The sequence below is a fragment of the Suncus etruscus genome, chromosome 6 (genome assembly GCF_024139225.1).
Source record: "Suncus etruscus isolate mSunEtr1 chromosome 6, mSunEtr1.pri.cur, whole genome shotgun sequence".
NCBI lineage: Eukaryota > Metazoa > Chordata > Mammalia > Eulipotyphla > Soricidae > Suncus > Suncus etruscus.
Window position 1 is genome coordinate 96,151,942 of NC_064853.1, and position 13,403 is coordinate 96,165,344.

Here is a 13,403-nt window from a genome sequence, read left to right on the forward strand (position 1 = left end):
GGAGCAATTTCTGAGTGCAGAGCCAGGAGTAACCCCTGAGCACTGCTGGTTGCAGCCTGAAAACAAACAAAAAAATTCAATGATATAAAGAAAAGTATATAAACTCTACAAGACAAAATATGCTAAGCATGGTTCCTCTTAGAATCATAATATTATAAGAAATAAAAGTCTTAATTCTTTTTTTTTTTTTTTTTTTTTTTGTGCTTTTTGGGTCACACCCGGCAGTGCTCAGGGGTTATTTCTGGCTCCACGCTCAGAAATTGCTCCTGGCAGGCACAGAGGACCATATGGGGCGCCGGGATTCGAACTGATGACCTCCTGCATGAAAGGCAAACGCCTTACCTCCATGCTATCTCTCCGGCCCCAAAAGTCTTAATTCTTTATCAGAATTTTCCAACTTTATGGAAATTCATTATTTGATAAACAAGAAAATTAAAATTGATAAACAAAATCAAAGAGCATCATTTAATTGCTTTTTTATTAAAGCAATCATGGTTTTGTTTTGTGTGGGGTTTCTTTTTGGAGGGGCCACACTCAGCAGTGTTCAATGTACTAGCTCTGAGCTCAGAAATTGCTCCTGGCAGGCTCAGGGGACCATATGGGATGCCACGAATCCAACCCAGGTCTGTCCTCTGTCTGCTGCATGCAAGGCAAACACCCTGCCGCTGTGCTATCTTTTGCACCCACAATCATGGTTTTGTAAACCTTTTCCTTTCCTATGAATATCTTTTACACCCAATACCACTTGCATAAGCACTTCTTTTGATTTTTGTTCCCCTACCAGCTTATTTCCAAGTGATCTGTGAATTTCCCCTTTTCAGAACACAACAATTAGCTTAGACTGACTAAAGTAGCAATGAGAAATTACTGAACAATTATTGTGTTTTTTTATGTTAAAAGGGAGACAGTGTGCTTTTATTATTGTGAGCATAGGCCTCACTACTAGACAAAATAATTAGATTCTAATTCTGGTTTGTCCACTAATGTATAAATTTTGTTTGTTGTATAGATTTATAGAAATCCATGTAACCTCTACAACACACACATACACACACACACACACACACACACACACAGTTGCCCTGAAAAATACAGTTACATCAACATTCAGCATTTCAAAGGGTATTAACAGTAGGGTATTGTGCAATTATAAGAAAATGTTGAAGTAACAAAGACTCTTGGCTAAAATCAAAGAACCTATAATTCTCAGGAATCCTTCCTTGCTAGACCCAGCATCACTTACCCTAATCCTGACCTTGTTGGATCCTTCTTTGTTTAAAACTTTGATATATCTTTCATCATTTGGGGACATTAATGTTGCATTAAAACAATATTTCATTAATTACAGGGATATGGAGGATGATGATGATGGGCCACACCTGACTCTTCCCAGGGCAAGTACCTTAGTCCTGTATAAATTCTCTGATCCTGATTACAGATATGCCCTGGCACAAATGTCTTCATGTCTCCCCTGCCACTTAGACAGATTCTTTTATTTTTTTTTTTTTGGTTTTTGGGTCACACTCGACAGTGCTCAGGGGTTACTCCTGGTTCTACGCTCAGAAATCGCCCCCGGCAGGCTCGGGGGACCATATGGAATGCTGGGATTCAAACCACCGTCCTTCTGCATGCAAGGCAAATGTTTTACCTCTATGCTATCTTCCAGCCCCATCAGACAGATTCATTTTGACTTTTCTCTTTTTTATTTGTACTTATCAGTTTAGTTTTATAGGTGATGTCAGAGATTGGGGCTGGAGCAATAGCACAGTGGGTAGGACATTTGTCTTGCATGTGGCTAACCTGGATTTGATCCCTGGCATCCCATATGGTCCCCTGAGCCTGCCAGAAGTAACCCCTAAGAACTACTGTGTGTGGCTCAGAAACAAAAAGAAAACAAAAACAAAACAAGAAGCCAAAGCCTGGAGGAGTAAACTAGTATAACAGTAAAACAAAAACAAAAACAAAAAACTGTGCTAATCTGGAAGCAATCCTCTACCAGGGAAGACTCTACCACTGCTCTGACATCGACCTACTCAAAAGAGACTTCCCTTAACACTGAGAAGACTTAACAACAACAACAACGACCTGCTTACTGGACAGGGCTTTCATTGCCCTTCAATTGTGAGGTGAAACTAGAGGATGCTCCACACCAGCCTAACTTTAATGTAGGATATGCAGATTCCAGGATCTTTAATACAGAAACCTGATGCCAACAATAGAGACTGTGTAAAAAATAAAACTGTATTGGCACTACAGACAATGACTTGAATTGAACAAACTAGTTTGCCTGGAGCTTAGAGTTGGTCTTATGCCAGGAATCTTCAGGGGTAGAGTCTCCTTGTATTTAGGCCAAGGTTTTTCCTTTCCATGTCCCCCATATTTTGGTGGGCCTATGCAAATAATATTTGCCACTCTAACACTGTTTTTACTGTGCTCCTTTGACTCTAAATCTTAAAAAAACACTTAAACTTTTGATGTTAACTTAAACTAATATGCATGTGCATGAAAATGTAAAAAAAATACTATGCCTTAAATGTTTAAGGAGCCACATAAATTTCATGGCTTTAGATTGCTTTGTGTACTGCTAAGAAATGTGATAGTGTACTACAATCTGGGGACTTGTGGACAAAGTAATTGTACATGGGTTCTGTTTTATTTTTCTTAATGTTCTTTGACTGTAAGTTTGAAAATTTAGGCGTCAGCAACGGGATTTCTTCTGAGAACTCTTTTTATGGGTGATTGTCCTTCCACTGTAACTTTATCTTTTCCTCTTTCTTTGCATCATTGTTCTTTTTTTTTCTTCACAGCATTATTTATGGTACATAGTGACAACAAATGGGGGGCACTCCCACCCCAGTGCTGTCCTCCCTCCACCCCCGTTTCCAGCATGCATCTCATATCTCCCTCCCTTTCCCCCCAGAATACTAGTGCAACTGGTTTCCACTTTATAGCTTGTTGTAGATTGTCTATTCTGTTGTCGTTTGCGATAAAAGGGATAAGAAGAAAAAAGAAAAAAGAAAGAAAAAAAGAAAAAGGAAGAGAGAAAAAAATTGGCCGCAACTATCAAAAAAAGAAAGAGAAAAAGAAGAAAAAAAATTCACCGGGCTAATGAGAAAGGAAAAAAAAAATCACCAAATAATAACTGCAGGAGTGAAAAGGGAAGAGAAAAGTGGAGGAAAGAAGGAAAATAAAGTAAAAAACTAACAAATCAAAACAAAACAAGAAAAAGAAGGGGTGCTGCAGTGGTAGGGTTTGGCGTTCCCTCCACTTTTTTTTTTTTTTTTTTTTGTATAGGCACAGTAAGCATTGGAGGAGAATGGGAATTCCTGTGGCCTAGGTGATTCAGGGCTTCTCCATCCTTGAAGCATACCATCATGGAATCAACCCCTGGCTCCATAGATGTTCATTACCTCATCCCAAGGGCTTTGTATGTGGTGCATGGAAACTTTCCTCTCAGTTGTGGGTGAGACAATGAGCCACCGTATCCAGCGGTTTTGGCATTTGTACAGGTCCTAGGATAGGGTCTAGGTTAGAGTCTTTACGGTTCTTTTTTTTTTTTTTTTTTTTTTTTGGGCCACACCCGGTAATGCTCAGGGGTTACTCCTGGCTATGCGCTCAGAAGTCGCTCCTGGCTTGGGGGACCATATGGGACGCCGGGGGATCGAACCGCGGTCTGTCCGAGGCTAGCGCAGGCAAGGCAGGCACCTTACCTTTAGCGCCACCGCCCGGCCCCATGGTTCTAAAGGTTCTGTTCCACCATTGTTATGTACAGTCTTCTGTATCAGATGCTCTCTGTTTTCATTCAGTCCCCATGCATCATAATATAATTAAAAATAAAAAATTAAAAAAAAACTAAAAAAAAAAACTGTGCTAAGAAATACCAATTGTGGGGCCCAAGAGATAGAACAGTGGTAGGGCGTTTGCCTTGCACGCAGCCAAGCCAGGAAGGATGGTAGTTCGAATCCCGACATCCCATATAGTCCCCTAAGCCTGCCAGGAGCAATTTCTGAGCACAGAGCCAGGAGTAACTCCTGAGTGCCGCCCGGTGTGGTCCCAAACCCAAAAACAAACAAACAAAAATAAATACCAATTGTTATATTCCTTTGAATGTGCTATAGGTGAAGTGGTTTAATTTCAGTCACTCCACTACAATTATATATGGCAAACACTAGCACAAATTTCCCCACCCATTTTATACACAAGGAAATTAAAACTTAGGGAAAAATGGAAACTCTATGACCTCATTTCAAATAGTCTAGTTCTAGAGAGCAGGAGCTGCTAATGGGCAGCTGAGTCTGAGTAACATGCTGTAACATGGAATAGATTCAGGATGCCCTAGAGATGGACATAGTCTTTTTTGCAACCAAAATGTATTCCCAAAGTGTCGTGTCCTTGACATAACCTTTCCCTGATTTTGCATTGACAAGAGAACTATTGAGAACTTCGAGGAGGCCTCGGAGATGGGAAAGGGTTCCATCAAGTAGGCCTGGGTCTTGGATAAGCCAAAAGCTGAGCTTGAGTATGATATCACCATAGATATCTCCTTGTGGAAGTGTGATACCAGTAGGTACTATGTGACCATCATTCATGCCACAGGTCAGAGACTTTATCAAAAATATGATAATGGGCACCTCTCAGGATGACTGTGCTATTCTGATTGTTGCTGCTGGTGTGCTGAATTTAAGGCTGATATCTCCGAGAATGGTTAGACCCATGAACATGACCTTCTGGCTTACACACTAGGTGTGAAATATTGGGGCCGGGCGGTGGCGCTGGAGGTAAGGTGCCTGCCTTGCCTGTGCTAGCCTAGGACGGACCGCGGTTCGATCCCCCGGTGTCCCATATGGTCCCCCAAGAAGCCAGGAGCAACTTCTGAGCGCATAGCCAGGAGTAACCCCTGAGCGTCACAGGGTGTGGCCCAAAAACCAAAAAAAAAAAAAAAAAAAAAGAAATATCTCCTTGTTGGTGGTAACAAAACGGATCCCACTGAGCCAGCCTATAGCCAGAGAGATATGAGGAAATTGTTAAGTAAGCTAGTTGTTAAGGAATTAAGCAAACTGACTACAACCCAGGCATAGCGGCATTTGTGCAAATTTCTGGTTGGAACGATGACACTATGCTGGAGCCAAGTACTAACAAGGGCTGGAAAGTAACCTGTAAAGATGGCACTGCCAGTGGAACCATTCTGCTTGAAGTCCAGGATTGCATCCTGCCACCCACTCATCCAACTGACAAATCCTTGCACCTGCCCCTCCAGGATGTGTACAAGATTGGAGGTACTGCCTCTGTGAGCCCAGCTAGACTGGTGTTCTCAAACTTGGCCTGGTGGTCACATTTGCTCCATTCAATGTTTCAGCTGAAATCAAGTCTGTTGAAATGCACCATGCTCTTGGTGAAACTGTTCCTGGGAAAGACGTGGTTTTCTTTTCTTTTTTCTTTCTTTCTTTCTTTTTTTTTTGTTTTTTGTTTTTTTGGGTCACACCAGGCAGTGTTCAGGGTTACTCCTGGCTCTATGCTAAGAAGACGCCCCTGGCAGGCACAGGGGACCATATGGGATGCCGAGATTTGAACCACTGTCCTTCTGCATGAAAGGCAAACACCTTACCTCCATGCTATCTCTCCGGCCCCAAAGACGTGGTTTTCAATATCAAGAACATATCTGTTAAAGATGCTCATTGTGGCAATGTGGCTGGTGATAGCAAAAATGATCCTCCAATGGAAGCAACAGGCTTCACTGCATAGGTAATTATTCTGAACCATCCAGGTCAGATAAGTGTTGGTTATTCACCTATGTTAGATTTTATTTATTTATTTACTTATTTATTTATTGGTTTTTGGGTCACACCTGGCAGCACTCAGGAATTACTCCTGGCTCTACACTCAGAAATTGCTCCTGGCAGGCTTGGTGGACCATGTGGAATGCCAGGATTTGAACCACTGTCCTTCTGCATGCAAGGCAAATAAATGCCTTACCTCCATGCTATCTCTCCGGCCCCCTATGCTGGATTTTCATACAGCCCACATTGCTTGCAAGTTTGCTGAGCTAAAGGAGAAGATTGATTGTCATTTTGGGAAAAAGCTGGAAGAAGGCCTAAATTCCTGAAGTCTGGTGATTCTGCTATTGTTGATATGGTGCCTGGCAAGCCCATTTCATTGGGAGCTTCTCTCACTACCCTCCCCTGGGTCATTTTGCTGTTTGTGATATGAAGCTGCTGCTGGTGGAGTCACAAAGCCGTGGACAAGAAAGCAGCTGGAGCTGGCAAGGTTACAAAGTCAACCGAGAAAGCTCAGAAAGCTAAATGAACATTATTCCCAGTACTTGCCATCCCAGTCTTAATCAGTGGTGGAAGAACGGTCTCAGAACTGTCTGACTCAGTTGTCCATTTAAATTTAATAGTAAAATTAATGGTTAATGATAATAATGCACCTTAAAACCTTCAGAAGGAAAGAAAAATGTTTTTTGGACCATTTGATTATATGTGTGTGGCCTAAAACAAAAACAAAACAAAACAAAACAAAAAAAAAAAAAAAGAAAAGAAAATTGCAATGTCAGAGTGAGTAAGCTAGCTGATTATAATTAAAAAAAAAACTTTACAAGGGAGGGACAAAATATGGGTGTGGTAATGTGATTTGGCTTATACTTCTCACACCAAGAGACATACTGTATTTCATTCAGCTGCTGCTACTGCTCTGAGGAAGGTTCTACCATTCCATTCACCTTTGTTCATTAATATGACAAGCAAGAAGATAATTGTGGTGTTTGGAGCAACAGGTAAAAAGCATCTTGCTTTTTAAGTGTATTTGTCTACTTATCTTCCTGTCTTTTTATTCTTTTTTTTTTTTTTTTTTTTTTTTGTGGTTTTTGGGTCACACCCGGCAGTGCTCAGGGGTTACTCCTGGCTCCATGCTCAGAAATTGCTCCTGGCAGGCACGGGGGACCATATGGGACGCTGGGATTCGAACCGATGACCTCTTGCATGAAAGGCAAACACCTTACCTCCATGCTATCTCTCCAGCCCCATCTTTTTATTCTTTTATTTTTGTTTTTTGGGCCACACCCGGTGACGCTCAGGGGTTACTCCTGGCTTGCGCTCAGAAATCGCTCCTGGCTTGGGGACCATATGGGATGATGAGGGATCGAACCGCAGTCCGTCCTAGGCTAGCTCGGGCAATGAAATCGCCTTACCACTTGCGTCACCGCTCCAGCCCCTTTCTTTTAATTCTTTTTTTTTTTTTTTTGGTTTTTGGGCCACACCCGGCGGTGCTCAGGGGTCACTCCTGGCTGTCTGCTCAGAAATAGCTCCTGGCAGGCACGGGGCACCATATGGGGCCCCGGGATTCGAACCAACCACCCTTGGTCCTGGATCGGCTGCTTGCAAGGCAAACGTCACTATGCTATCTCTCCGGGCCCCCCTTTCTTTTAATTCTAAATTCAGAGCCTGCCGGTGCAGGCTAAACAAAAAAATACTTCAGAGGAAATTAAGAAAATTGTCATTGCTTGTGTTCATATGTAGTGATGTGATTTGAATTTTCTCAGAAATCATCTCATGGGACATGGACAATGACTACTTTCTCTTACTCCTCATCATGTGCTAACTTGTTGGTATAAACTTTGAGTCCCCCGAGCCTCTGACCATAAGTTTCATGTTAATGTAAGCTGTATTCTTCACTCACTTTCTGGCAAGCAAAAGGAACAAGTCTGATTTTTTTCACATGCCTGCCTGATTAAGGTTCTAGCAATCGATTTTAAAATTGATTCAGAGAATAGTGGGTAGGGCTCTTGCCTTGTACATGGCCAACCAGGATTCTAGCCTCAGTATCAAAATGGTCTTCTGAGCCCACTAGGAGTACAGAGTCAGAAGTATGTCCTGAGCACAGGGTGTGCCCCCAGAATATAAAGTAAACAAAGAAATAGATTCTGAATGTTTAGGAAAATGAACTGGAACTTCTTTACCTGGCCATCTGTCCAAACTTTGTATTATTTTTGAGAGTCAGAGAAGTCTATACCCAGCAGTGCTCAGGGCTATTGCTAGCACAGTGCTTATCCTGCATTCTGCAGACAGCCATACAATATTATTGAACTTGAATGCAAAGCATGCACTCTACTTGCCCAAACCTGCAGATCTGCTCTCCAGTATTTTTTCATTCTTATCTTCCTTATGATCTGTTTTCCAACTGCTAGAGCCATCTTTGCAAATGGGTGGTTAAATTGGGTTACTCTCCTTTTATTTATTCTTATTTTATTTGAAACTGTCAGATCATCTCACTCTGCTCAAACTCTCCATCTCACTCTGCTCAAACTCTCCAACTCCTCCTTTCCTTCCATCTCACTCTGAGTAAAAGTCCTACTCAGGGCCTGCCAGCCCTTTTCAGACTCCTTTCTCTGCCCCACTATGCTCTTGAGATACATGTCCTCCTCCAGGCCTTTGTATTGCTGAAATCACAGCTCTACTCCACCTTGTTATGAGCACTCCTTCCTGCTACTCCTGTCTAAGAGAGAAAACAAGCTCTAGGAGAACTGTTTTTTTTTTTTTTTTTTTTTTTTTTTTTTAAGGAATGCAAGAAATAATGCATGGAGAAACAACTTCTTAAAAAGCAACCTAGGGGGCTGGGCGGTGGTGCAAGAGGTAAGGTGCCTGCCTTGCCTGCGCTAGCCTTGGACGGACCACAGTTCAATCCCCCGGTGTCCCATATGGTCCCCCAAGCCAGGAGCAACTTCTGAGCGCATAGCCAGGAGTAACCCCTGAGTGTTACCGGATGTGACCAAAAAAAAAAAAAAAATAAAAAGCAACCTAGGGTGGCCCGGAGAGATAGCATAGTGGCGTTTGCCTTGCAGGCAGCTGATCCAGGACCAAAGGTGGTTGGTTCGAATCCCGGTGTCCCATATGGTCCCCCATGCCTGCCAGGAGCTATTTCTGAGCAGACAGCCAGGAGTAACCCCTGAGCACCGCCAGGTGTGACCCCAAAACAAAACAAAAATAAGCAACCTAGGTACAAGACTGACTTTAAAAGAAAAGAGAGGGATCTGTAAGGGGTAGAGGCTAATGCAGAGAGACCTGTTAGGAGACTTTTTTTTTTTTTTTTCCTGCAATTCAGGCAAGATGACAATGAGTTGAACCAGGTAACAGCAGTATATGATGAGCAATAGTCAAATTTTGGACATGTATAAAGAGAAGTGACAGGGCTCATGGAAGAACCATGTATATCAGAGTGGGAAAAAGAATTAAAAAATAACTTCTAGGGTCAGAGTAATAGCACAGTGGTAGGTGCTTGCCTTGCACGTAGCCAACCTGGGACAGACCCGATTTTGATTACGGGCATCCCATATGGTACCCCTAGCCTGCCAGGAGAGATTTCTGAGTGTAGATCCAGGAGCACTGCCAGGTGTGTCTCCCCCACAAAAAAAAAACAAAAAACAAAAAACAAAACCCAAACCTATAAAAACCCTTCTGAGTTTTCCACTTTGAACAACTGAAGAAGAAAAATTAGATTCCTTGAAATGGGAAAGATGGTGAGGGGAGAAGGGAGAGGAAGACCAGTTTAGTCTCATTCAGTTTTAGTCTCATTAAACTTAAATTTCTACTAACACATCAGCAGTTATATATGAACCTTGGGAGTGGCTCCAAAAGGAATTAAGTTAGATGTGTCAGAGTTGAAAAAGTTGATTCCCAGTTAACTAAGGGAGGGAACCTATTGTATGTAACTTTGTTTCACCAGTGTGTTTAAGGTTTTGTCACCAAATATACAAAATTCCTTATTAAATTTGAATTTTTGATAAACAATGAATAATTTTTGAATAGTCCAAATACTGAATAGAATAAACTTGTACAAATATGGTTGGCTACTTATTTGAAATTAAAAATTAACTGGACATATAGGGCAGTTTATTGGGTAACATGGTGTAAGATTTGGGAATGTTGGCCCTCAAGCAATGTCTACTATTAGTAGGAAATGAGGAGGGAGAGGTCAGAGAAGCAAGTCTACTGATTGGTACCTTATTTACATATATGATACGATAAGTAGTCTTACATGTCCTTATTTACATAGCATATAATCAATCAGCTGATACTGCTCAGGGGCAGGGATACAGTAACACATAAAAACTCAAATCAGGGCCAGTGCAATAGTACAGTGGGTAGGTTGTTGGCCTTGCACAAGGCTGACCAGGTTCAATTCCTGTCATCCATATGGTCCCCCAGCACACCAGGAGAAATTCCTGAGTGCAGAGTCAGGAGTAACCCCTGAGCACCACCTGGTGTGGCCTCAAGACCCCTGCCACCTGCAAAATAAAAACAAACAACCCCCTCAGATCAGTGTACAGAGGCTCTGGTTATTGTGGTTGGAGGACTACTGCTGTTGCTGGTTTCCTAGAAAAGTGAAAGTTCCCCCAAGTAACAGGCTTAGGAAATCTGTTTTATGCATATTCCTCGCCAAGGCCTTAACTCCAACCCAAGGTAAAAACTGGGTTAGTAAGAGTTTTCATGAGGTGCCAGGTGCAGCTCTACTTGCTTTACCCACATAATATCCATCCAAGGGAGGTGATTAGATTACAAGCTTTATATTATAGATGGGTACAGATTTGTGTAAGGTCATACAGGTGGTAAGAGGGAGACTGCTTGAGGAGAAAGACAATGGCTTCAGATCAGTAGCCAAGTATGATTCTGAACTTAAATCAATATATTCTCTGACACCGTAGCTGCATTACCTTAGAAATTACTTATGTTTTCTTTTTTTTTTTTTGGTTTTTGGGCCACACCCGTTTGACGCTCAGGGGTTACTCCTGGCTATGTGCTCAGAAATCGCCCCTGGCTTGGGGGGACCATATGGGACACCGGGGGATCGAACCACGGTCCTTTCCTTGGCTAGCGCTTGCAAGGCAGACACCTTACCTCTAGCGCCACCTTCCCGGCCCCAGAAATTACTTATGTTTTCTGAGACTTAAGTCCCCAGTTATAAATTGGAGACTCTAATGCACAGAAACAGTTATTATGAGGATTGAGATAATAAATGTAAAGTGGGGCCCAGAGAGATAGCACAGTGGCGTTTGCCTTGCAAGCAGCTGATCCAGGACCAAAGGTGGTTGGTTCGAATCCTGGTGTCCCATATGGTCCCCCGTGCCTGCCAGGAGCTATTTCTGAGCAGACAGCCAGGAGTAACCCCTGAGCACCGCCGGGTATGGCCCAAAAACCAAAAACCAAAAAAAAAAAAAAAAAAAAAAAAAAAGGGAAAGTGCCAAAAATCAATACCCAATATTTAATAAGAACTGACCCCCAAAATGCTCATTAAAAATGGACAAGCCTGGACTTTATCTCTAGATAAAGGAGATATCTTTTCAAGGTTTTTGAAATATGATATCTGGACAAGAAAAGTATGAAAAGCATTCTATGCACACATATATACATGGGTTCTCCAGAGAGATAAAAGCAATGAGAGGTATAAGATATATTTTTAAGAGAGTTATTGTAAGAAATTACACGGTTGTGTATACTGAGGAGTCTCAAGATCTGTAGTTGATAAACTTAGCTGTTAGCAAGACTCAAGAGAGCAGATCTCATAGTTCCAATCTGAGTGAGAGAGGCTGAAAACCAGTCTCGCTGTTGGTTTTGCTACTGTTCCAAAGTTGACAGAAACATGGCCCAGGACATGTAGCATGTCAATTTAAAGGCAGGATAAGAACTGCTGTAATAGTTCCAAGACAATCAAATAGAGAGGAGTTCTTTCTTTTCAGAAGGTCAGCTTTTTGTTTGTTTGTTTGTTTGTTTTTGTTTTTGTTTTTGGGCCACACCCGGCGGTGCTCAGGAGTTACTCCTGACTGTCTGCTCAGAAATAGCTCCTGGCAGGCATGGGGGACCATATGGGACACCAGGATTCGAACCAACCACCTTTGGTCCTGGATCGGCTTCTTGCAAGGCAAACGCTGCTGTGCTATCTCTCCGGGCCCCAGCTTTTTTTTTAAACCTAAATTTCAATAGATCATATGAGACACACCACTTTGGGGAAAGCACTCTGCTTTACCTGTCAGTGAGTTCAAATGGTCCTCAGTACACTCAGTTAGTATCCTTGGAATCTGAAAAGATTTTTTTCCTTCCCCTGCTTTTTACTTTATATCTGTTAATTCTGAATTTGAATCTTTATGGTATTTCTCTCTCTCTCTCTCTCTCTCTCTTTCTCTCTCTCTCTCTCTCTCTCTCTCTCTCTCTGTCTCTTGACTTTGGGCCACATCAGGTGATGCTCAGGGGTTACTCCTAGCTATATGCTCAGAAATCACTCCTGGCTTCGGAGACCATATGGGACTCTGGGGGATTGAACTTCGGTCCGTCCTAGGTCAGCTGTGTGCAAGGCAAACGCCTTGCCGCTGTGCTATCACTCTGGCCCCTGATATTTTTCTCTTTCATGTCTTTTTCTATTAAATCTCCCAAATTCTGGGCAATTTCTTCTATTTTTACAATTGAGAATGTATTAGACTTTTATTGTGTGTATGGTTTTTGGGCCACACCCAGTGGTGTTCAGGGTTTACTCCCGGCTCTGCTCTTAGAAATCACTCCTGGCAGGCTTAGAGGCTCATATGGAATGCTGGGGATAGAACCTGGGTCAGCTGCGAACAAGGCAAATGCTGTGCTACCCTCTGTGTTATCTCTCTGACCCTTGTGATGCTATTTTTTAAATAATTGAGACTTTTTTCTTCTGATTTCTTTTTCTCTATCTCTTAACTTTAATTTTCCTTTTATTAGTTTTTTTTGTTTGTTTGTTTTGGGGTTACATCCAGTGGTGCTCATTGGTTACTCCTGACTCTGTGCTCAGGAATTACTCCTGGTGGTGTTTAGGGAATTATATGGGATGCTGGGGACCAAACCCAAGTCAGCTCCATGCAAGGCTGATGTCCTACTCATTGTACTGCTATCACTTCTTTTATTAAAAAAATAAGCAGATGGGGCCGGAGAGATAGCATGGAGGGTAAGGCATTTGCCTTTCATGCAGAAGGTCATTGGTTCGAATCCCGGTGTCCCATATCGTCCCCCAAGTCAGCCAGGAGCGATTTCTGAGCATGAAGCCAGGAGTAACCCCTGAGTGCTGCCGGGTGTGACCCAAAAACAAAAAAAACAAAAAAAAAAAACAAAAAAAAATAAGCAGATATACTGTATAAAAAAAATCTTTTCTACTCTCTGAGGATAGTTATACTTTTAAATTGTTCTTCTGTTCCGAACATTGTTTTTATTTCCTTTTCTTGGCTAGCTGGTTTTGGTTTTGTTTTTCTCATTTGAGGCTTCCCTCAAACATCTTTTATATCTGGCTATCTGTTCATATCTACTATTTCCTTAAATTTTGAAGCTCTGTGTACAAAGGCAGAGCTCATTTAATGAGAAATCCTATAATCAGTGGTATATCATCTGGGTGCCCACAAG

At 42.1% G+C, this 13,403-nt stretch overlaps 1 protein-coding gene and 1 pseudogene across 1 annotated transcript in view; both read left to right on the plus strand.

The window, feature by feature from the left end:
• Positions 1-4,418: 4,418 nt before the first annotated feature.
• On the plus strand, positions 4,419-6,303 carry LOC126011831 (elongation factor 1-alpha 1-like; annotated as a pseudogene).
• Positions 6,304-6,732: 429 nt separating this feature from the next.
• Positions 6,733-13,403, plus strand: part of LOC126012084 (nmrA-like family domain-containing protein 1) — an 18,729-nt gene continuing 12,058 nt past the window's right edge. The window contains exon 1 of the mRNA XM_049775890.1: positions 6,733-6,772. Coding sequence (XP_049631847.1) covers positions 6,733-6,772 — 40 coding nt within the window. The remainder of the gene's footprint in view (positions 6,773-13,403) is intronic.